The 26412-nt window shown below is 28.2% G+C and overlaps 1 protein-coding gene across 2 annotated transcripts; it reads left to right on the top strand.

The window, feature by feature from the left end:
- The first annotated feature begins 345 nt into the window (after nucleotides 1–345).
- Nucleotides 346–25775, top strand: TfIIFbeta (transcription factor TFIIFbeta). Of its 2 annotated transcripts, none has more exons than XM_087161880.1 (8): nucleotides 346–695; nucleotides 5960–6033; nucleotides 7051–7193; nucleotides 12208–12237; nucleotides 14416–14497; nucleotides 18540–18636; nucleotides 20504–20647; nucleotides 25509–25775. In XM_087161880.1, the coding sequence occupies exons 1-8, from the start codon at nucleotides 603–605 to the stop codon at nucleotides 25626–25628; spliced, it is 783 nt and encodes a 260-aa protein (XP_087018006.1). In that variant the 5' UTR covers nucleotides 346–602; the 3' UTR covers nucleotides 25629–25775. The 2 variants fall into 2 exon arrangements, with proteins under 2 accessions (XP_087018006.1, XP_087018007.1); XM_087161881.1 differs by having other exon boundaries at nucleotides 468–695; nucleotides 5960–6075; nucleotides 6198–7193.
- The last annotated feature ends 637 nt before the right edge of the window (nucleotides 25776–26412 follow it).

The following is a 26412-nucleotide window of genomic DNA, read 5'->3' on the forward strand; positions in this document are numbered from 1 at the left end:
TATGTAACTGTCAAAATGAAAGAAGAATACATTCTCTTTCTGAAAGAACACTGTAAACTCTGGGATAAAGGTCACGACCCCTAAGCGAAGGGAGAACGATTAAAGGATAAACAAAAGCCATTGGTCACTTTCTTATAACTATCGATACAAAACGTCACTTCCTAGGGGGAGGGTCCGAACCTTTGCTCGAGGGCTGGGATTCCCTTCACCGCTCTCTTCGGGAGTTGCGAGGTTTGGATTTTGTTTTACTATCGGACGGTGGTATAGAATAGACTTCGGGGAATAGTGACGTCACCGTCCGTGTTCGAAGTCTGCGAGGTTTGGGGTCTATACTAATCGCTGCATGATGAGAGAAGTGCGCGTCATGAGTACAAACTACGTCATAAGTGAAAAGCTCTATTTTTTTTGTCATATGCCAGCTGCAAGCGCAAACAAACCTGAGCTAAATAAAAATTCCCTAATATTGTAACCAATCCCTCAAAAATACCAACATTGCAAAGAAGCAGGGACTAATATAGTACTTTATATCTATGCAATGAAGTTTTGAATTTCTAGACTGTTTAAAGTGAAGTTCATTCTTACATTTTAGAGCCAATAGAATTATGGACTCTGGCAGTTCGCATAAACGACAAAAAACTGGATCAGAAAGGGACTTAGATTGCTCTAATGCTTCGAGAGGAGTTTGGCTCGTAAAAGTAACAATTTTTTAATAGCTTTTTCTTTTTTTAAGTAACAAAAGATGGAGCGTTTCGAACTGGATGGGGTGAAATAAAATTATTTCTTAATCCGTCATTAAATCACTTCCAGGAGAAAATTTTATTGAGTACAGTCGAACTCGTTTATAACGAGCTCGGATTTAACGAGAACTCGGATTAACCGAGGAAAACGAGAATATTTGATTGGATCAATGTGAAGTCTATGGAACAGAAGTTGCTTTTAACGAGCAAGACCCGGTTTTAGCGAGCAATATTTTTCTGTCTTGCAATCTTTTTTCTCATCTTTCTAGCCTTTCTGTCTTATCTTTTTTTTTTTAAAATGATAAGAAATGAGTGCGAAATCGAAAAAAAGGAAGAAAAGAAAAAAAAAACGCGAACTTAAACTTAATTGCCCTTATCACTCTAACCTTTATTTTTATTGTTTCTTTCCGTTATTGTTTCGTTCCATTTATTGTTTCTTTCCTTTAAGACTGTAGTGCAACTGAAAATTTTTTGCTGGTTAGAGGGGGGGTTAGTTGTCATTAAATTGAGTAGTATTAATTAATGTAATTAAAGTAAGTAAGTGTTAATTAAATTTTCAGTAAACTCAATCATTTGTCCTCCCAAGACCCCCCCCACCTTTGGACCCGTTTATTACGAGCACTCGGATTTAGCGAGTACACGTTACGGTCCCTTTGGACCCGTTTATTACGAGCACTCGGATTTAGCGAGTACACGTTACGGTCCCTTTGTGCTCGTTATAAACGAGTTCGACTGTAGTAAAATTTCAATTTCCGTCTCTTAATTTTTTATTTAACCTAGAATCGTTTTCAAGGATGTATAAAGAGTTTCAATCAATTCTATATATTCCCCCTATTTATTTTTATTTGTTTATGTCTAAAAATTTTATTTAATGCCAAATAAAACTGTTAATATAGTATTTAGGGTAAAAAAAAATTTTAACTTTTTCTTTTATATTATGTGTCTCTCAATATGAACAACATGAAAACATTTTTGATAGTAATTTGCTATGATTGAGTTTAAGCTTTGTGTCTTCTATATCGTAGAAGGTAAACTGTTCCTATTTATTTCAAATGAGCTTATAAATGTTTATATCTCAACAGAATGTTCAAAACACCTGCATAGCTGCCAACTTGTTCAAAACAAAAATAGGAACACAAAGCATGATAAGCCAATCAAGGATAATTATGAAAAACCCTGAAAATTGATGTGCGAAAAATTTATATAACATCCTACATGTTTCATATTTAACATTATGTTTTGAACTAACATTTATAATTACATTACTTACTAATAAAGAAAATCACACCTAAATAATTACTTATTCAAGAAATATATATTGTATTCTAAATTTGTGTAAATATGAATCTCTATATTAAATTTTAAAATTGCATGAATTTGAGTCGAGATATTGGATTTATAAATCACATGAGTATGAATCTTGATAATAAATTTTTAAAGTGAATAAATTTAAATCAAGATATTGTATTATAAAATCACATAAATATGAATCTCGACATTTGATTTTTAAATTGCATGAATATTAATTGAGATATTGAATTTTAAAATCACATGATTATGAATCTCGATATTATTGGCAGGGGTCTGTCTTGGTTTTTCAGAGAGGTACCTATTTTGGGAAAATTTAGACATAATTTGTCAAAATTAAGAATTATATTAAAAAATCAACATAAAAATATGGATTCATCATTTTTTATGGAAAACAAAAATAAAATTTAAGAAAGTATTTTGTGAAATTTTCCTTAAGTTGAATTTGTGAAGGTACCGCTAAATGGTAGTAAATTTGGCCTAGATAGAACCCTGATTGGATATTTAAATTGCATGAATTTGAATCGAGATATTGGATTTTAATATCACATGATTCTGAATCTCGCAACTGGATTTTTAAATTGCATGAATTTGAATCTAGTAATTGGATTTTAAAACTGCATGAATATGAATGGCCATATTAGATTTTAAAATCATTTTTAATATGAATTGCAATGTTGGATTTTAATAATTCTAATTTCGATGTTGAATTTTTAAGACGCCTTAATACGAATCGTAATGCTCAGTTTTTATATCGTGCATAATTACAAAAATTGATGATTGATTATAATTGTTAAGTACTGCAAATTGCAATATTAAATTTCAAAAACATTTGAATATGAATGACTCTATATATTTATTTTATGGTGTCATTTCTTTTGTACTTTATGTGAGGAAGAGAGTTAGTGTTTGTGTGAAATATCTGTTCATATTTTTTATAAATTTTGCAATTTTGTGAAGAAAAGTTTAAAAACTCCAGTTTTCTGTCTATGCTATTTGTGAGAGGTTTAAAAATCTGTGACAAATCTACTTATCTTCTGCATCTGAAATTACTTTAGGATCTGGTTCAGAGCTCATTCTAGGCAGGGTAAACAGGGCGTAGCACCATGCTGCCCTTTTAGTCAAAAGAATCCACCCTGTTGCCCCTGAAGTAAATTAGTGCCCTGATATAATAGACTCCATACCCTTTTTGGGCTTTTTTTCCTCAACCCTTCTTTGTTTTTACCTCAAACTCTACTATGGATTTTTTAAATTTTTGTTATTTTCAACTCTTTATTTAGTTTGTCATTGCTGTCAATACATAGATTTATATTGGAAAGGAAAAATAGCCATCACACCCCCTTGTTGCACTTGTCTTTGAAAGTTTGCAGTTACTTCCACTATCGTTAAATCATAATTATTTAGAATGTGTAAAGACCATAGAAAGAAATGATTGCCTTTTTAGAATAATAATGCCCTTTTTTTAAACTTCTGCACCCTGCCCTTTTTTCTGCCTAGAATGAGCTCTGATCTGGTTCTTTCTGCTGATTGAGTAAGGTCATGTTTTATAGTACAAATATCATGTGTTTTCAAGGAGTTGTAATTTTAAAGTTACGAATTCAAAACTTCGTTAAATCCTATTTTCAAAAGCTTTTTGAAGAGACCGTTTTTTAAATAGAAAATATTTTAAAACTCTGAAACTAAATTTTTTGTTCCATTTTTATGAATACAGTAAAACCTCCTGATGTGGACACTCCTGCAAAATGGACGCCTCTCATTACAGACATCTTTTAATTCCCCATAAATCTTTTATGAATAAACCATTATGTACAAAGCGGACACTCGCGTAACTGGACGCGGACAGTCATTTTTGCCCTGAAACGTTTTTTTTCTGTCTCTTCAAACAGGACACTACTTTTTTTTTTTAAATTTGAATGCATAAACTGTTTCTGCTTTAAGTGAAGCAAATATTCAACTTTTCACCATTTTTAAAACTGCTAAATTTTTCGCCCTATCCATAACTGAAACTATCATTAAGCTATTTCACTAGTAAAAAACCAATCTTTCTCCTGCCACCTTGCCTTATCTTTGCAAAGAAAGGAGATAAAATAATACATGCTCTTATGAAATAATTTGGACATCGGCATCTTTTGATCTTTTCAACTGAATGACACAGGTTATGAGACTCTTCAAGTTGAAATGAAGTCTTAAATGCTCTCAATGCTTCTTCCCCACTGAAAATTTCTTTCATTTTCTAATCAATTTGAAGACTGTATTTAACACAGCTGGGGTAAAGAAAAAAGAGTGAACAGATTTATAATCTTTGAAGTGTTCATATAAATGAAACATTAATTCAGACTCTTGATAGATGATCAATTGTGAATAATCAACTCCAGAGGTATGCATTGCTTTTTTCTCCTGTGAATCCTGGGAGGTTTACTTTCAAGGAGTTATTAGCCACATTTCTTATCTAGTGATAGGTAAGTGTTAGTTAGTGTTAGTATAAACCTAATAATTGAAACTAACGGAGGCTAAAATCTCTTATTCAGTATCATATGAGTAAGTTGAATATCTGTGTTAATAGAAAAATTATACTCATTTTTTTTTGTATGGCTACATCTAGAATTATGTATTTATATTAAACTTTTTTCATATTCTTTTTTTATGTTTCTTCTTTCATATTTTTTTATATGTTTCTTCTTTCATATTCTTTTTGTATGTTTCTTCTTTCATATTCTCAGGGGTCGCATTCCCCCTAAAATTCATAAAATTCCTAAAAGTATGTGCAAACCCTAAAATTCCTAAAAATCTGATAAAATTTTGTTGGTGTTCCTAAAAAATTAGAGTTATAGGCTAAATATAAATAAAAAAGCAATAATCTAAAATATAAGAATTTAACTGCGTTAATTAAAACTGTTTTAATTTTGCCACATGGGAATTCTGATCCTGAGAGAGGTTTTTCGATAAATAAAGCAATGCTTAATGTGAGTCACCATGAGTATACTATTATGTCGCTTAGACTAATCAAAGATACCATTCGAAATTATGGAGGAGTGTTGAAGATCACCACAACGCTATTGAGGGCAGTAAAAGAATCTCACAAATCATATCAAGAATATTTTAGAAAAATGATCATGATTAATTTGTTTTTCTCTAACTTCTAATATAAATTGCTGATTTGAAATCTAATAATATCACTCAATAGTTTTTCTTAATAAAGTAAGGTAATAATAAAGTTTTGATTAAGAAGGTGAAAATTAAATAAAAATTCAAGTTAGTGTTAATTTATTTTTTCTCTTGATTTATTCTCACTTTTGCCTGTTCCTGAATTATGCACTTAATTTCTGATAGGTAATATGTAAAGTTGAAATTTCATTTTTACTCTTTAGAGATTTCATTCTTGACTTAATAAATTTCAGAGCTTTATTTTATGGCTTGCAATTATTTATGATATGTGTGGATGAATTGTAATAATCTTCTGTTATGTAATAAACCACCGTGTGATCTGTTTTTATCCTAGCAAAATCATATATTACCCCTAAAATTTACCTAAAATTTTTTGAAAAAAGTTCCTAAAATTACCCTAAAATTTTAAAAAACTTTGCTGCTACCCCTGTATTCTTTTTGTATGTTTCTTCTTTCATATTCTTTTTGTTGTTAAACTTAGTTATTAGGGTACCCTTCCCCATAAAATACAATTTTTCCGGTCCCAAGAATGTCTGCTTAACCGTGGTTTCACTGAATGTTGTTCTATTCGGTGAAGGGACTGTTAAAAGACCCAAATATCTCTTAAAATGACCCCTGGGAAATCACTTGATGTGAAAGTTACAAGCGATTTCCTGTATTTTTTAGGTTGTGTTCAATGTGTTGCCAATCATGTTTCTCTATGAACTTTTATTGTTTATTATTCGTCATTGAATGTTTTTGTTTTTCAGGTGCCGAAATATATATCATCATTATGGGAAAAGTCTGCACCTTTGAGTGAAGCTGGACGTCTGAAGATTACAAGGTTTCATTTTTTACTGGATTATAGTTTATTTTATTTTGCCTTGTGCTTCTAATGATGTTGACTAACCACGTAATCTACAAAAAATCTGCGCAGAGTGAACTTAAGTACGTTAAATACTACACTGACGTGAAAGAAAGGTTTCTTTATTATGAAGAACGGGTTAGTAAATGAGCACATGTGCATATTAATTACATTACTGAGCAGAATAATTAAGATGAAAGTGATTACAAATGAGGTAAATATAATTATTAACAATAAAGATAAATTTTAAAAAAATATCTACAATACAATTGTAAAACTCGTGATTCAGTATAAAATAATCTAGATCTAATTCTTTAAATTTCACTTTTCTATTTGTTTTTCGAAACGTAAACTAATAAGTTTTAATACTTAAATATGTATAAAATTATTTCTAATAAAATTTATGTATAATAAAAGCTACAATATTAGATTATTATTTATCAAATCTGTACAAATTTTATTTTATAACCATTGTTAAACAGCAGACCCAATTTTTTCGGCTTACGACTACTAATATTCAACTACACAGCCTTGTAATTTTGAATCCAATCCTGAAGACAAGGAAACTCCTGGATCAAGTATTGGGTGAAATTTGCCTTCGTGGAGCATTTTTTTTTTTTATTGAACTAACATGCATTTGAGAGGAAAACTGTGAAAACCTTGCATGATTAGCCAGATGGCAAGGGGACTCTAAACCATGATCCGTCTACCACTGAGGATATTTTTGCGTCAGCACTGTAATTGGTGTGGAATTCGCATGGACCAACCATCGCTGGAATTCAAACTCTGTTCCCCTCAGAGTTTGAACGCTCTTTGAAGATGAACGCTCTATCGCCTGAGCCATTTATAAAAGACCTTAAACAAAAAATTTCTTTGACGAACCTTCGACCTAATACTAAACCAAATATTCAGCTAACCGAATATTCATTACATCCTTAATTAGAACAGATATTTTCTTTTTAAGCCGTTTTGTCTTACTTATATTATGTTTTGTAGAAATGGAGGAAAAACAGATATCTCATTTTCTCTGTCAGATGATATGTTGAAATCTGCTGATGGGAAAACAACAAATAATGATATTCCTAAAGAGCATCGCTTCGTGATTTCTAATATTTCGCATCAAACTCTTGCAGTTTTTGGTAAGACTTATTTCTTTTTAATTTCAAATTTATTTGCTTAATAATTGCCAATTTTAAAAATGGTATGTCAATAGGAAAATTTTTATCTTATCTTATGCACTATAAAATGTCAAATGCACCAACAGTCCTAGAGAGGATATGAAAAACAAGTTATTACATATCCCAGTGGACTTGCAATTCTCAAGCACAAAAAAAAAAAAAAAATAAGTAAATAATGTATAGGCAAAATTTCTACCAAAATTTAAGTATATAATAAATTTTTTTTCTTATTAGCTGAAGGAGAAAATTACAACACTTCCTAATATCATATTACATCATTGCCTTTTATATGCAGGTACTTAGTGGATTCAAACTAAATGCCTTGATTGTTCAAGTGAAACAAATTTATTGCTTTGAAATTCTTTGTACAGTGCGCAAAATAAAACTGGACCCCCCTCCTCAATAACTTTTGATCTAATTATCTGATCTTCACGTTCTAAAACTCAATCTAATCTTATTGGCTTGAGGAGGTGACCACAAATATGCAAATTAATTAATGCAGATGATATTTGAAGTTACAAAATCAGACACAAAAACTCACTTTCTCTGAACAAACATAATTTTTTTTCAATGGATTCAAATTTTCGACCACCAAAATGTACGGAGCGTGGTCGCAATCTGGGAAATATGGTCCCAATAGTCTGGTCATGATAGCGGTATGAAGTTTGGACCCCTTAATATTAATTTTACTTTTTTTATATTTCACTATATCTCTAGAACTCTTTAACAAATTGAAAACTTTTTACTACAATTTTAAAATTCTTTTATCTGAAGATAATTTCTTGCCAAATGTAACTTTTAGGAAATATTTATTATTTTTTGTTATTTCATTTAGTAATAGTCAAAAAAAGTTAAATTGTAAGGTATATAAATTTTTACATAATTTTAAAGAATGCCATTTTAAGGAGCCAAATACTAAGTTTTATCGAAATCGATCGAATAGCTCCCGAGAAATCGACTTTTGGAAAAGTCTTATGTTTAAAATCCGATTTCTCAAGAGCTATTCGACTGATTTTACTCAAATTTAGAATTTTTTCATGTAAAATTTCATTCTTTAAAATGGTGAACAAATTTTAAACCTTTATTTTCAAATTTTTTTTCTACTTTTTTTAAGTAAAACAACAAAAAGTAATAAATTTTTACTGAAAATTATTTTTGCTTGAAATTATCTTTGGATAAACCAATTGAATAATTGTGCGTAAAATTTTTTTAATTCATTTAAAATAGGGGTGTGCAATCTTTTTGAGTGAAGAGCCACTTGCACAGCAGGTTGACTAAAGAAAGGCCGCACACATATTTAGTCATGTTGGTAGCAAATATAATAATTTTTATCTCAAAATTGGTGCTCAGAACAATAAATACATTTATCGGTAAATTTAGTAACATATTTTCCTAAAATTAAATACTTCAGTTATTAAAATTCATTCAACTATATACATATATATATATACCCATAAGCAGAATATTTTCAAATGTTCTGCAAGCATTTCACAGCGAAAAAAAGTCAACTTTACGTTAAAATACTATATTTTCATTTATTAAAATACAGGATCATACACAGATACACAACATTATTTTTTTAACCAAGGCAAACATTCTTGATTTGTCAATTTTCCAATCACTTTTGAAGTACAAAATTTTGTTAATGACGATAATAATGAATTATTAATAAAATGCCTAATTATTAATAAAATGAAGGTTCGAACATTAAAATAAGGGCTGCCTTAAAAACCTGTTGAAGAATGTATGAGATTAGGGTTGGGGATTGTTCTGCAAGACTACCGGAGGCAGGTGGCCGGGTAAGGGTTTGGGCTTGCAGGAAATCATCGTCCCTTTTTCAAGATGCAAATTGTTCTGCGACGCACGTCACAGTTTTAGGCACTTTCTGCTTCTGGGTATATATATATATTTGAGGAAAAGAGATGCTATAAACTCTAATAAAAAAAAAAAGTATAATGCTCATAGAATAAATGAATAAGGAGTAATATAAATTTTAACTAAATATTTTAAAAAAAATTATAGGGCTTAAGCAAAAATTAAAACTTAACTATACGTATTATGATTCAATATTCTGTGAAGAGAAATTAAAAAGATTCTAAATTTTTACTTTTCAAAAAGAAAATTATTGCTTTCAGGAGCTCCCGCAGCCGCATGTGGCCCTTCGGGTGGCAGGTTGTGCGCCCCTAATTTAAAAATACCCTATATTTTGGGGGTCAAAAAAGCAGTGTTTATTTTGATAAAGTATGTTTTTGTGTCTGATTTTGTATCTGAAAATATCATCAGCACTTAATGACTTAGAATATTTGAGCTAATTGTTAGCACATTAGCTTTTTGAACCATTAAGATTGAGTCTTAAAACATGAAGATCTATTAGATCAAAAGTTATTCAAGGTTCAAACGATTACAAGAAGTAAAATTGAAATCAATATTATTCATATTTTTAGAATGAAAAATTTTGTGAAGTGTCTTTTTTTTTTCCAATAAAATTTTGTATGGTTTTTTTTATTATTTATTTACTTATTTAGCTTAAAGCAAGTGCACCACATTTAATGTTGAAAGATTAATATAAAGACTAAAAATGAAATACACTTGGTTGTTTCATATTATATACATAGCTGCCAACTCTCCTGGATTTACCAGTAGACTACTGGATTTTGCCATTTTCTCCTGATATAATTAAAATTCTCCTAGTTTTTGTACATTTTAGAAAATTCTCTATAATGGAGTAAGTTTTTGAAAAAAATCCTTATTGGAATAGAATTTTTACACAACTTATCGCTTGCTTGAATATCTAATTATGTATATATTACTAGTGCATAATGAAACGGACCTCACTTATAGTAATCAGTTCAAAGCTTTTCTTTTTCTTTGTTCTAAAAATTTCAGCTTATTTTTACTTTTTACACTTTTAATTGATTATAAAATCTCTTAAACATCAATAATGATTTACTTGTCGATAATGATTTATTTTATACTACTTAAAATTAAAAGTTAACATAATAAAAAAAGCCATTTCAAATTCCCTAATTTCCCTATATGAAAAATACTTAAAATATTATGGAACAGTTATCATGAAATTTATATTGTCATAGTTAAATTTACATTGTACTGGATTTTTTCCTATCTGTGTTGCCATCTATGTATATATTATTTTAAAAAACTTTTTTGATTTAAAATGCCTATCTAGATAGGCAGCTTTTGCCTACTGTTTATAGACTGAATTACTTATATGCGGACTTTATGAAAGGTAGAAATATCTATAACATCAATGTAAAAAAAACAACAAAATTGTAACAAGTTTTTGCAGGAAGAAAATTAAATACAATAACGTTTGATATCCTTGATAAGCAAAATAGGGGAGGAGGCATCAACAAGAGACAGTTTTTTAAGTGTGTGGTAAGATTTAAAAAAAGAAAAACTTCTCTTTTCTTGGGAAAAAGATTATTTAACTGGTGGTTACTCACACATTGCTTTATAAAAATAAATAAATGGTTACAATTGTGAAAAGGAAACTATTTTTACTGTTATGTATTGATATCAAAAATAAGTAAAAAATGTCTTGCATTTAGACCTTTTCCATATAAGATTTCTCACTTGAAAAACAGAAATATGCATTTCCCTAAAAAAAAATTTTTTATAGTGGAAAGCTAGGGCTTTTTAACTTCAAGTAAACATAAAATTTTCTTATCTTTGATATTAGCATTTTTATGATGATGACTTTGAAATTTGGTGAAATAATTGACTTCTTGTAATTTGTCACACTTGTTGTATTAAGCTTTTACTGTATGTTGTGCATGTATTTTCGTATATTTTTCCTTTCATCTTGTATACATATATTTATATATATTATATTTATTTATATATATTATATATATATTTATTTTTATATATTATATATATTTATTTATATATATTATATATATTTATTTATATATATATTATATATATTTATTTATATATATTATATATATTTATTTATATATATATATTATATATATTTATTTATATATATTATATATAGTATTTATTTGCATCTATACATACATAATATTAATCATGTATTTTTCTTTTGCTGTATAAGCTGATATAGTCAGTCATTTTACAACCTATTTGTTAAATCATTATTTTTATGCCCAACTATTGTTTGATTTCAGGTTTTAGTAACATAAAGAGCTCTCTTGTTAAAATAGGTGTTTAGGTAATTAATAATATTTTACTCCTAACTACTTGAACGAGTAGAGAGTTCTAGATATCTCAGTTATACAATTTAGTATGGATGAAATTCCTGAATTACATACTGATCCAGCAATCTTTTTTTTAAACTTGTTTTATTGTTTACTGGAAAATTCAATCAATTAGCATCATGAACTGAGACTCATGTAAAGTGAATCTTTGAACTAAAGAAAAACTTATTTTAGATATTGTATTTAATTTGTGATAGTTGCATCATGTTTATTTGTTATTGTTATCATGAAAAAAACAGTTTTTTTTCTTCATACTAGTCTGAATGAGTTTAATATAATTTACAACTATTCAAAATTGTAAATTTAGAATATATTTTATTGAATATTTTAAAAAAAAATTTATATTCAAATACATTTAGAATGAATCGCAAAACAAAAATGCTGCATTGAATTTAAATTTGTTGTTTGAAACAGTTTTAATATTTTCTTTACCCTTTATTAATTTTAAAAATTACTAAAATTCTGTACATAAGAAGAAATATATTTATATATATATATATATATATATATATATATATATATATATATATATATATATATATATATATATATATATATATATATATATATAAAGGGAATTAATATAATTTCTTGAGTGAAGTATGCATAGAACTTTCACAAATCTTTTAAAATTTTTGAATGAAATCTGAAGGTTATGTAACCCATGTTGGCCCAATTATTATTTACTAATGTAATATTGTTTTAGTCATATTTATTTTGTATATTTTCAGGTTCAGACGGTGGTGATGATAATACTTCTGGTAACTATTTTAAATGATTACCTCATTCCATTAAAGTAAATCCTTATTTAGAATACCATTGTAACTGTTTGTAAAGTAGGTGTATCGCCCAAGTGCAATGGTCTGTTTAGACCTTATCTTAGCAGGATTCAAAAGTTCATGTGTAGTCGTGTACAAAGCAAAAACATTGTTTGAAAAGAAATCCCTATTGAGATAATTTGCTTTAAAAAAATAAAATATTTTTCATTAAATGTATTTATGTTTTTTTTTCTTCTTTCTTGACAGATGTTTTTCTTTGTGTAGTCAGTCAAAATATAGCAGAATATGTTATTTTAGAAAACATGCTATTTTGAAATAATCATTTAGTTTTTATTTGTTTTTTTTTTTTTTTTTTTAATCTCTTTCATGAAAAGAAATAAGAAAAACTAAGTTTGTCAATGTGGGAACTAGTATGTTTTGATTCAAAATGTGAAATTTGAAATATATTTCAAATGAAAAGGAGTTAGTGGAAAAAATGAAAGCCCTTTTGTGTCTTCCCTTTTTACCTCAGAAGAATAAAATTATTGTTGAATCAATATTTTATCAAAAAATTTTCTTCATTAACCTCACCTTTTTTATGGAATTGTTTCGTCATTTTACACCCATTTTTGTTATTTTACCCTTTTTTTTAAAAAAAAAATATAGATTTGGAACAACTGCTCATATTGCTTCAAACTGCTTGTATAATTTTTTTTATTTGAGTGAATAATAATTAAACTTAATAACTCTTAAAAAATAATTTATGAGAGTTCAAATTTAGGGACTATCCAATAAATATCCATCTTTCATCAGACTTATTATCTGATTTCAGTCTTGTGGTCATCTTATGAAAAAGAAACTCAGCATTTTTGCTGTCTAAATTTTTTCTTACTTTGTCGAATTTCTAATGGAAAAGTTATGTTAAGTAGTTAATTTTTTTTTATTGTCCATTAAATTGCAGTGAAATTTTTCATTTCTTTACATTTAATAAAATGCAAAGAAAAATTATTTATAAGGTATAAAAAAAGTACAACAAAAAAAAGAAAGAAAAAAAATTTGGGAGAATAAGAAAAATATTTAAAAAATAATTGAAATAAGAAAATATAATAATGAAAAGATATAGTCTTTAAATTAGCTCACATAATCCACAAAAATTGTGCTTTCTAATATTGTATTAATATCATCCACATTTTATTAAAAGTAAATAAAATAATAAGAGTAATATAAAAAAATTCAGAAATATTTCCATGCTTTTAACATTTCATGTTTATATGTCTTTGCACCTGTAAAATGTAAATTATAGCCCTATGTTCACTCAGTTCATTATACCCATTTAACAACCAATTTTAGCAAATTTCGTGTCTCGTGGTCTTAAAAATCTCGTGTCTTAAAAATCTACCTAAGTTGTGTCCCAATCTTCGGTACATAAATTCAAACTCTGGGAAAATATGACAGTTTTAATTTTTTAAACACAATATTTAAGACATAGCTTAGTCACCAGCCCAAAATATGTGGTCACCAATGGCAACTGGAAAGTAGAAATTTTCAGGGTTCCCATTGGTCAGGGAAAACCTGGAATTGTCAGGGAATTTTATTTTAACTCCAAAAATCAGGGAAGGTTGAAATTTTTTTTGCAGAAACCTGGAATATTCCTATATCATACCTGGAAAATAACCAGTCTTGAAATTGTCAGTAATAGTAATCAGTTATTGAGATTCGAGTTAAATAATTCTAACATCCATTACAATTTATTGTTATTTAATTTATCAATTTATGTTATTGTAATTTATAATTATTTGTTTTAAAAGTTTCACATTTTAGTCTAACTGAAATGTTCCCTTCCTTATTTAAAAATATTTTTTTGCACAGAAAATCTGATATTTCACATTGCAAATAAAAGAGTCAAAGCTTTCTGATGAAAATACTGTCTTAATTTTCATTAAAATTTACGTGGAAAGTCAAGGAATTTTTTTTTCTAAAATTGAGTGGGAACCCTGAATTTTGCACCATGCCATTTGATTTCATGCGACTTGATGCCGAATTGCTCTCTATAAATTTTGTAGTCAGTAATATTTCTCTCTAATGGTATTTTATCTACTGTTTAATCTTTATGCTTTGTTTGATATTTCACTTGTCCTGTGTTTAAAAAGTAAGTAATTGATAAATTAAATATTTTTGCAGGAAAACTAGCTTTGGGTGGCCATGTTTTACAGAAGGGAGAGTGTCGTCCAAAGGCTGACAACCAGTACATGGCTCTTAAAAGGTTAACAATAAATTTATGTTTTTTTTTCTTTTTCAGATTTTTTCATTGAAATAATATTTATATAATTTGAATTAAAAATTTAGTATTATACCATAAAATGTTCTATGATTGATACTTACAATGTAGAAGTTCTGTCAGCTTGCCCATTATAAAATGAAGATTTTGTTTATATTTGCGTCTCTTATAACTACGGAATCGTTTATACTAGAACCCTAAAATTTAGACAATGTTTGCAAATATAACTTTTAGTGCCTTATTTTAAAAATAGTTCAAAAATTATTTTTAGACCATACGGGTGGGATATTTGCAGTGCTAGGTATGAGTCACTTTTCTCACTTAATGTCACTATCTTAAAAAAATAGTAACTTTTATTCACTGTTTTTAAGGCTTAGTCACTTATCTCACTTTTTTTTTAAATTTTCCTTTCATTTCAATCAAAAGAAAGATTTTGCATTTCTCTAAACTCATTGTGTTACAATCCACTTTCTCTAGTAAAGAGGGACTCACCCAAATGGGTGGGGCACTGAAAAGGATTAAATATGTGAAGAAAAATCGACAATTTGCACTTAATTCCTCTTGAAATGCTAGTGAGCCATTCACTTTACCGAGCAATGAGTTTATTAATCATCTATCTTAACTTTCATTTTCTTATCTGCTGTGGAGCTGCAGAACATGAAATTTTGTGTATTTCTCCTTGAATTGAATTTCCTTTTTCTGTACTGTTCATACATACGTGTCTTAAATGTGCTTAATAGAACATAATTTTCCATCATAGAAATTAAGCACTCTTTGAAAGTTCTTATTTTAAATTTAAAGTGCTTAAAAGTTCTTACTTTTTCTTCAAAAGAAAAAACCTAAATAAAATGTTTACTTTTACATTATATTTTTTATTAATATTTTTTTCTCTTTTCAAAAATCTGATAATTTTTTAATAAGATGTTATTATGTCATGCAAATTTGTGTAATTTCTTCTTGACTCGTAATTTCACACTGTTGGATGTTTTTTTTTTATTGCTTTAAAGGTCAGTAGTTATTAAGAATTTTTTCAGTCCTTTCTATGTGATTTTTCAAATTGTGCTTTTTTTATATACTATGTTATGACGCATAAACTTTAAATTGGAAAATTACAAATTCATACGCTGTAAATTAACTTGGTTTTATAATCATTTTATCAGTCAAATGATTGACAAAGTTCCACTAAGTTTTTTTTTCACATGGTTTTTTAAATCTTCATATTTTAATTAAATAGCTATAACAATAAATGTTTCTAAACAAAATTTTTTCCCTTAAGTTGTATATTTTTAAGGTTTTTAAGATGTTGCCTGAATATTAATACTGTTTTTAATTAAGTCACTATCTATCACTTTTTAAAAAATTTTAGTCATTTTTTTTTTCACTACTTTTTCTACTATGACCTGCGCTGAGCCCTGATGCTTCTCAAAACTCAGTAACTAAATCAACTGCTAAATTTCAATATTTTAAAATCAATGGCAATTGAAATAATAAAAAAACTAAATGTACTAAAAAGAAATGTTTGAATGTGGTAAATTTTGACAAACTTGAAGTGGCCGCAATTAGAAGCATCATTTTCGAAGTGCTTTAATTTTTTTATTTTGAAATGATGAATGTTGTTTGCTGATTAAATTTTAATCAAAATAAAGTACAAGTGTTAATTATATATATATATATATATATATATATATATATATATATATATATATATATATATATATATATATATATATATATATATATATATATATATATATGTAAAAGTGACCACCTGGGTAAAGTGAGAATCTGAGTAAGGTGACCATTTTCTGCAAGTTTTATTTAAAGAGTCCTTTTTAAAGACTCTTCATAAAGTGACCACCTCTATATAGTGACCATTTGACTTGGTCTCGAGGGTGGTCAATTTAGACAGGTTCCACTGTGTATGTATGTATATATAATTATTTTAACAGTGTTAGTGTATGCCTTTCAATTTTATGCCCAATTTTGTAATGTTGATTAATACCACTTTATTTTTTGCTAGCTGATCACCCATTCTTTGCATAAGTTAAAACCAAGTAAACAATCATTAAATTGGTATTACAAAATCATTCAAGAAGCTAAAAAAATATTCCCAGTCATTTTTGTATTAATAAAAAGTCTTCATACTGAAGCTGAATGCATCAAATATTCAGTATCATGATAGTTTTGCTCACGGTCAACTTGTGATAATTTTAAATTTATTGCATTCAAGAAATTTATTCTTTTATTTACGCCTTTAAGAGGGTTGGTAAAAAACCTACCTATTGTCCCTCTATTCACATTATATTCTATAGTACTAAATTTTATATTTTTTGAAACAGCATTTATTACCACAATGCCAGTACCAATTACCAAAAGGAATTGTTCATTATTTGTGTTGATAAATACTTGGGCAATTTTTTACGCTACCCTTAAACAAATACGTTCCTTTACTCCTGTAATTTTGTTCATTACAAAGATTTTGTTTATTTTTTTTGCATTATTTAGCGTTGATTTTAATTTAGTTTCTTTGAAGCTCCTTTCAGAAGCACAACTTTAAACAAAATAAATGCATAGACAACTTTAGAATTAAACTGGCTTATTGATAGAATAAAAAATACCTAAACATAAAGAATGCCCAATAGACTTTTTTTTTATTAAATAAAGCTGTACACTAGTTAACATAACTAATATTAACTTTTAAATAATTTAAACTAAAAACTGTTATTTAATTTTTAACAGTGCCCAAGGCTAAACCTGAGAAAAAAAGTAGTTTTTCAAATGGTCTTCCTTAACTAATAAATAAATGAAATTTTCTGAATAATTTTTAGAGTCGGCTAAAATTTACGGTAGCAATTACTCTCCAAGTTTCAGGATCCTTGCACAAACGTTTCTAGTATTAAGACAAACTTCATACACTGAAACTCTTCGTTTTAATATTAAGTTTTTTATCTTTCCATGCACAGAACGGAACTTTAGCTAGTTATATCAAAACTATTTTGTAAACGATCAGTTTATAATTTATCGTGAATTTGGTCTTCTTTTTTTTGCATCAAAAGAAACCTTTCTTTGTACATCTTAATTTCATCATGGTTGTACTTTTAATGCGTAACAGAACCTTATTTCAGCTCCCTTGTTTTAATATTCTTTTTGCAACTTTAACTTGTAAAAAATACATCAACAGCTTATGCTAACGTTTGATTAATGTTTTAATCTGAAAGGCCTATTTTTTCGATAAAATTAAATTATTTAATGTTACCGTATATCCTGGTGTATTCGACACCCTATTTCTGATTTATGTCGAAATTGTAAGTCAACCGCTGAAGAAGCTTACTAGAATATTTTTTTCTTTTTTTTTTTTTAATTAAAACACATTTTAAAAAAATTCTAAGCAATATCTGAAACTAGGATGAAGTTGAATCCATTATAGTGTGGTATCCATATGACGGCACTGTTGACTACATTACTAATCTGACACAGACGATGTTTTGGAATTTTTATGCTTGTAGCTTTATTGTATATTTAAAAAGTTTTAATTGTGTTATATTTTTTTAAATACTCTTGAAAAATCGTCATAACTTTTCTTAATTTTTTTTCTGAAATTAATTTAAAGTAGATGTTTTTAAAATAAAATCTTTATATGTAGAGAAAATATGAGAAGAGAAAATGCAAAATTAATTAATAATAATGCATGTTTAAAAAAATTTTTGAAAGGAGTAATTTGATGATCCATAGTTATTCATATTTATCTCATTGTTTATTATGTATTGATATTTCACAATCAACGAATGTCCTACTTAATTTCCAATTTTTAAATCGACTTATATAGCTGGATATACAGTAATTAATGAGATTCAAAGTATAAAATATATTTCTGTATTTATAAGAACCTAAGATAATAAATTTTTTTGTAATATAATATTGAGGCACAATAAGTCTTAAGGATTCATGCTATTAATGAAGTTCTCTTTCATTTGCATAATTCTGTGTTATTTATGTTTTCTCTTAACGAGTTTTCTTGTTTTTTCAGGACATCTATACTAAAAGCCAGCCAGCCTGAGAGACAAGTTAAACAACTTCAAAAAGCTGTGCAGAGCTATAAACCAATATCTGATCATAAACATAATGTATGTTATTGCTATTAGTTGTTTTAGTTTAATTTTTTTTCTTGTTCGACTATATCTAATATTTTATTTTATTTTACGTTTTTAATTGTCTAGCTAAAAAGTTTTATTCCATAAATAAAATACATTTAGTTTAAAAATTTTCAAAAATATCTCATTTTCTTTTTATTGATATTTTATATTACAGTCTCAGTTTTTCAAGATTGTGTTTTTGTGATAGGTAAATGGGTAGTAATTTTTTTTCCCGTGGTGACAAAAAAAAAAAAAAAAAAAAAAAAACTCATCTTTAGAATAATCTTCAAGTATTTTCTTTTTTCAAGAAATATGTTATACTTAATTCTAGCAAAGTTTTTATAACATTTACATTTTAGTCAATCATTTTTTTATTGCACATTTCAAATCTACTTATGTTTTAGAGTTAAGATTTGCATAAAAATTTATTTAGTAATGGAATTTCCTTTTTAATATAGAATTAATTCATAAAAAAAGTTTATTGGAAAATTTAAAGCAAAATTTTGAAAACTAATACTGGTTAAATTATGATACATTTTATAAAACACAAAGTATTACATGTACACAAAATAAATATGCTAAATACATGCAGAACATTTATTAGAAATGAATTTTAGTTTGATAAACTCTGAAAGTTTTGTTATAACTATCTCAATATACTTGAAATTAGAGCAAGTACAGTTATTAGTGTCAAAACCATTGTCAAAAATGTATATTATATCTCTCACAAAACACTCTCTGTCTGACATCTTTAAGCTTAAAAAATGGCACTCAAAGTGCTGCAAAACATGTTTGTATATTTTGTTCAATTACAGACAACTAAGCCATCTGTTTATCTAGATCTGAATAAACAATTAAACACCACAGAGCAGCCTATATAAAATCATGAACGTGAAGAAAGTAGATGCACAAACTGTAATGATACATCCCTGCTGAAATCATTAGTTTTGCAAATTTTGCCCGTGGAAATGGCAGGATACACAGCAAGAGAGTTAATATTTTGTCCCTCTTGCTGTATATCCCGCCATTCGGTTAGCAAAGATTAAATTTTTGTATCATCATCATCTATGGCTCAACAGCACAGGGTGGGTCTTGGCCTTCTCGAGAAGTCTTTTCCGGGCTAACCTTTTTTTGTTAGTGTTTTCCAATTTTTAGTTTTTAAGACCAAAAGGTCTAGGCCATCTATCCATCTCAAATTCGACCTGCCTCTTTTTCGTGTGCCAACTGGTCTGGCATTGAAACCTCTTTTTGTGGTACGGTCTTCGTCCATTCTGATAACATGGCCTGCCCATTTTATTCTTTGTCGTTTAATAAAGTTAATAATGTCAGGTTCATTATATGAGTGATAAAGCTCTAGATTTGATCTTCTAAGCCACACGCTATTTCTTTGAATTCCTCCAAAAATACTTCTCAAGACCTTTCTCTCAAAGGTACCCAACATAGCCTCATCCGTACAAGATATGGTCCAGGTTTTACAAGCAACAAGCATATGTTAAAACAGTTATAGTGAAGTCCCGGTTATAGTGAACCGAAATTTCGGTCCCTTGAAGGTACGCTATAGCGGGGTATGACTGTAGTAAAGTTATTACACTTGTGCTACACTAACACATGAAATCAAATTAATAGGTTGGTTGTTTTGAATGCTACCCATACAATCTCTGACGTTACTTACATCTTCTCATATTAAACATATCTGAACACCACCTATCGGTGTCAAATGATATTACTTCCGTTGGAGACATTTTTGAAAATGCTTTTTTTTTTCAGTTCGAAAACAAGATTAGACACTCTGTTACTGTCTGGTCAACAGAACAATTGAAATATGCATTTATTTATTACTATTGTTTTTTATGTGCAGATTGAATATGAACAAAAGAAGAAAGCAGAAGGACGAAAAGCCAGAGATGACAAAGATAAAGTCATGGATGTGCTTTTTGCTGCATTTGAGAAGCATCAATATTACAATATTAAAGATCTGGAGAAGATAACACGGCAGCCTGTTGTAAGTTTCTTTTTAACTCTTGTGCCATTTATTTAATCACTAGAACCAATTCAGCAACTGTGTTAAATTAACATAATAATTAATGGCTTTTCAAACACAATATAAAACAAATGATACATAAATAAATAATTCCAACTTGCAAGAAATCTCATAATATCTGAAAACAAAAATTCTAATAACACTTTCAGTCGGCGAAAACCAGAATTTTTTTAAGAAATAGAATAATTATCAATAGTGATATTTTGAAATAAAAACTAATACAACGTCTATTACTCAATATTTATTTTTCTTATAAAAATGAACAATAGCTTACTATTTTTTGTGCAATGGTAAATCAACGAAAATTTACAATTTAACGAGTTATGAGAGTCATATTAAATTTTTAACTGGTGGTCATAGAGACTAAAGAAATTATTGCTTTATTAACTTAAGTTTTTTTACAGTAAAAATTTAATTTCAATAAAAATAAAAACAGAACAAATGTCTAACTTAGCTAAAAATTTCACAAAAATAAATTAAAAAGAATCTAAGGGTAATTTTAAAATTAGGGATAGGCCTTGAGTTAAATTAAACAATAAATAATTATAATCAAATTATTTGTTATTAGCAGGAAATATAATAATAATTTATTAACTTTCAAGCAGTCGAATAAAATTTAGAAATTCATTGATACTTGTTGAAACTTAAAGATTAATAAAAAACATAAATGCCATTTTAAATGATTATCAGAATTTGACAAAGTGTTCTCAGTTATATCTGATATTCAAATCGCCCATTGGGTTACCCATTTCATAATTTATTGTAGACACAAAATTCTTATCAGAATATTCTTTTTTTTTATCAAATCCATGTAATATATTCCTTGGCAAAGCATGATCATTAGTTAACAGTAGCAGTTTTTGTTTCTTTTAACTGGTATTATCATAACTTTAATTCATTCAAATCAAAATATATTTTATTCATTTATATAAGTTATCTGACTTTTTTGACCCAAAACTTTGACAGGTAGGGGTGCACAACTTGCAGCCCGCCGATTAATGATGCACGGCCCGCAAGAACTTCTTTTTTTCTTTTTTTTTAATAAATTGAAAAAAATTTGAATCTTTTCAATTTCTCTTCACAAAATATTGAATCTTAATATGTACTATAATAGTTTCGTTTTAATTTTTGGTTTTTGCTGAAACCCTATAAATTTTCTTTAATTAAAATATTTAGTTCAAATCTATATTACTCATCAAAATAGGTATGTATGTATTTTTTTTTACACATTTATTCTATGAGCACCGTTTATTTTTTGCACATTTTATAGCTTTTTTTTTGTTAGAGTTTATAGTATCTCTTTTTCTCATTCGATATATTTATATATATATATATATATATATATATATATATGTCATGTTATGTCTATAAAGGCTAGATAATTGAAGAGATTGAGGCTGCTTCTGTTAAAAAGGTATTTTATTTCGTTAGATGGAGTATTGCAAACATTATGCGTTGGATATTTACATCAGGTTTCCCCCTTTGCAGGGATTGTTTGGTTTTGGCCCAGCTTTATCTAGCCATTGAAAATATGAAAAAGACACGCAATTTTGCCTGTCCTGAGCTTTTAAAGTGAGATTCTGAGAGGGCGTGGTTGCAAGTATCTTCTTATCTGAATGAAACGTCATTCAATTTATAAAATTTTGAGGTTTTGATTCGCTAAAAGTATCTCGCCACTCTGACGGTGGGAACTTTTGGGACTATCTTCATTGATGAATTATTGCCCATTAACTTCAGAACATAATCTTTTATCTGGCCTTATCTGGTTCATCTTGACTTTTTATGGCTCTTTGTGAGAGACCGACTTCTACATCTTAAACTTGATAAGAAACATATGTTTTAAGCTTACCAGTTAATATAGAATGACTCGTATGAGAAATTCTATATTACATATATATATATATATATATATATATATATATATATATATATATATATATATATATATATATATATATTAGTTTTTTTACTGGATGAATTTTAATTCTTAAAAGTATTTAATTTTTGGAAAATATGTTACTAAGTTTACCCATGAAAATATTTATTGTTCAGAACAGCAATTTTAAAATAAAAATCATCATGTTTGTCACCAACATGAGTAAATATACATGCGGCCCTTTGTTAGTCAACCTGCTGTTCAAGTGGCCCATCACTCAAAAAGGTTGTGCACCCCTAAGCTAAGGTATTACCCAAAGCAATTAAGAAACTCCCAATATCAAAAAGTAAATTCCATGAAAGAGATTGGGGCTGAATTAACCCCCGTGTCTGGCAACTCAAAATTATTCCCGAAAATATAATTTTTCTCTTGACTTGTTACTTATGTCCTAGTATTCTATAGCTTTTTTTGTTTCAATTTTTAGTAAATTATTTTTTTCAAAATAAAAATTGAATGATACTCAACATTTAGAAGTCTCTCACACTTAAAAAACTAAATAAATCATAATTATATAGAATAATCACCACCTGATTGACAATCCATTTAACTTTGAAATAAAAACACCTCAATTAAGAATTACATTGTTTACAAAACAGAAATAAATGATTGCAAGAGTTGATAAGTATTTAAAAAGAAAGCAGATAAATTGAATAAAAATTAAAAGAATGAAATCAAATTAAAAGAACAAAACCAGAATTCTTAGTCCAAAGTACATTGCAAAGCTGGGGGAGGGAGATTCCTTTAAGTGAATAAAACTAACTTTGACCTATCGAAACACAATTTTGTTAGACAGGAGCTGAAACAGATTGAAGTGAACGAACCGGAAAATTTGTCACTATCAAAGAAAATCTTTTGATATTACTCATTATATGCAAAAAAAACTGTCAAAATTTCCCTATTTTTACCTGCAGAGGAAATTTTTTATCTTCGCTATGACGTCATTGCATTCAGGCATACTGGTATTTAAATTTGAAACCTGAAAATGGCAAAAAAAATGATAACTACCGAAAAACAGGATCGGAAAATGATGTGGATTTATGGCTGAATCTTTTCCAACTGAGTGGTTAAAAGTGATACCTCAAATTCGAAATTCGCGTGTCTTAGTAACATCGTATTAAAAACATCAACATTTGCAAAGCCATGTGGAAATGGGCAGAAAAATGATACGTAAATGACGTAAATGTATGATGAAATCGTTGTAAAATGCGCATTGAGCTTGTCAAAAAGTGGTGAAATTATATAATAAATTTATTTTACTACTGTCGTTGAACAGCCGACTCAATACAGAGTTTGCGACCATCAATGTTGAGCTTCATAGCTTTTTAATTTTGAACACAAGCAAAAAGGCGTAGATTTATAAAGGAGTTGTCGCAAATCGTCCCCATAAAAAGGAGATAAATCAAATGCAAAATTTGCATATTGTAAATACGTAAAAATTTTGAAAACTGTTAAGAAATTATATAAAAATGATGTATATTTATAACGAAATCGTTGAAAATGTGGTGTGTTGAAAAGTATTAAATCAAACCAGAATTTCGCGTTTAATAATAATGTGATGTTAGGAGCATTGGAATTTGTAAAATCAATAAATAATTGATCGGTGATCGAAAGTTGATTGGAAATAGACTAGAACTTATGATGGATCATCACAAATCAAACGCATTAAAAATTTATTACTCAAATTCGTGTTCTGTTGTAACATATTTAAAGTAATAGAATGTGAAAAAATAGCCTATGTTGTTATAATTCTTCCTTGTGACCTGCATGCTTAACTATTGGGTTAATTGTTAAATTTTTATGTGCACTATTGAAGGAAAACCATTTGTTAAGCACATCTATGCAGGAGGCTGTCAAAATAAAGTGCACACTTTGTACTGTGTGACTATATGGGATTAATAATTTCATATGAGTAACAAAAATATAAATTTTGTCAATTGGTTGCTTTAATTTTGCTAAAACAAAGTTGAAACTTCTTTTATTCCAACCATTTTTTTTTCATTGGTGTAATTCATTGGTAAATCACTGAAACCAGCTAACGATTCAAAATTAGATGATGCTTTGTACAAATGGTTTCCTTTAAAAAGAAGTGATGCTATTTGGAGCTGTAGTGCGAGTAAATCTGAAAATATAACACCTTGATACTTGTTTAGAAAAGAGACTATGATAAACTATTGATATTAAAACTTTAGGTAAAATTAAATTTTTATATAACTAGGATAGTACAGTCAAACCCCGCTATAGTGAACTCCCGGATATAGTGAACGAAATGTTCGCTCTCTTGTTCGAAACGTTCGAACAAGACTTTTTTTTGTCTTAGACTGATTATTTTCTTCATCTATTGGTAATTTTGAAATTTCTACATAAAATACAAAAACCGATTTTTAAAACAAACTATTAAGTGGAATGTAACCGTAAGCAGTTTTCCTTGTTTGCTTCTTCTATCTCAGTTTCCCATCCCTAAATAAAGGACATCCCATTGTACGCAAGACCAAGAGTAATAAAAAATAAAAGTTAACAAATTTTTTGTTACTACATATTGTTTAATCTTTTTTGTATTTTTTTATGGGTCATTTATTTAAATAACGTGTTATAAAAGGGAGCAATTCGGAAAAAATTAGTTAAAATTGTTTGCAGTACGGATATAGTGAACTACCGGTTATAGTGAACCACCGGTTATAGTGAACCGAAATTTCGGTACCTTGAAGGTTCACTATTTGACTGTATTTAAAAACAGGATTTTCAAACTTTATTCATACAAAGATTATAAAACAGGTTACCTGTACAATCCATGAATTTTGCATTTTAATTTCCTCAATTTAAAATTATTTTAATTGTCAAAAATGAATAACTGCTGTTTTTCAACGAGATTGTTTATTGTCATTTCAGCCATACCTCAAAGAAATCTTAAAAGAGATCTGCAACTACAATGCGAAAAATCCCCACAAGAGCATGTGGGAGCTGAAACCAGAGTACAGACACTACAAGGACTCAGGAGAGGGAGACTGACCCCCTGAAAATTATTTTCTTCATTGACGACGTATATTCATTATAAAAATAAACTTCTTTATGTTTGTTTGTATGTCGAATTAAAATCTAAGCAAAATTGCAGTAACTGTAAAGTTTTTGTAATAAACTGACTTATTTTATTTTAAATTGGATTTTTTTAAACCCTATTATTGCTATTTCAGTGATTTTTTTATTATAAAATTTATATAAGTTTCTATAAAGCCCTGTGGCAAAATCGCAGCAACGCGACGACATTGTCGGAGAAGGTTACAGAGTTCTTGCAGAAAGATTTTTTTTTACGCAGAAATTTGCACGCGATATTTGAATCATGCATTCAGAAAATTACTTTTGACGAGTTCAATTTCAGGCTAATATTATCGCAAATCGATGTAATGTTTCGATTGTATTTTCGGCAGTTATTGATATTGATTTTCATGCGAGTGTTAAATATCCCGATGTATTTCAAACATTGTAGAAAATTCGAATCGTGCATTTGAGTATTTACATTTTGAAGTAACAATTCTGTCGAATTTTTGGCAGTTATTGCTTTTGATTTCTCCATAGTTTTTAAATCCAATATTTTTTATACGACGTTATTTATTACAACAACCTAATCTCGAAATAAAACGTGCATTTGAGGAGTCCGATTCGAGTGATTTCGTCATCGATCTTTTTTCCGGCAACTGATTTCAAGATTTTTTTTTTTTTTTTGTCGTGATGATTATTTACAAAATGCGAGAAAAAAATTATTTGGGCATCCCCCTCCCACCAAAATGGTAGAATT

The sequence above is a fragment of the Parasteatoda tepidariorum genome, chromosome 4 (genome assembly GCF_982258835.1).
Source record: "Parasteatoda tepidariorum strain Cologne lab strain chromosome 4, Ptep-v5.0, whole genome shotgun sequence".
NCBI classification, from domain to species: Eukaryota; Metazoa; Arthropoda; class Arachnida; order Araneae; family Theridiidae; genus Parasteatoda; species Parasteatoda tepidariorum.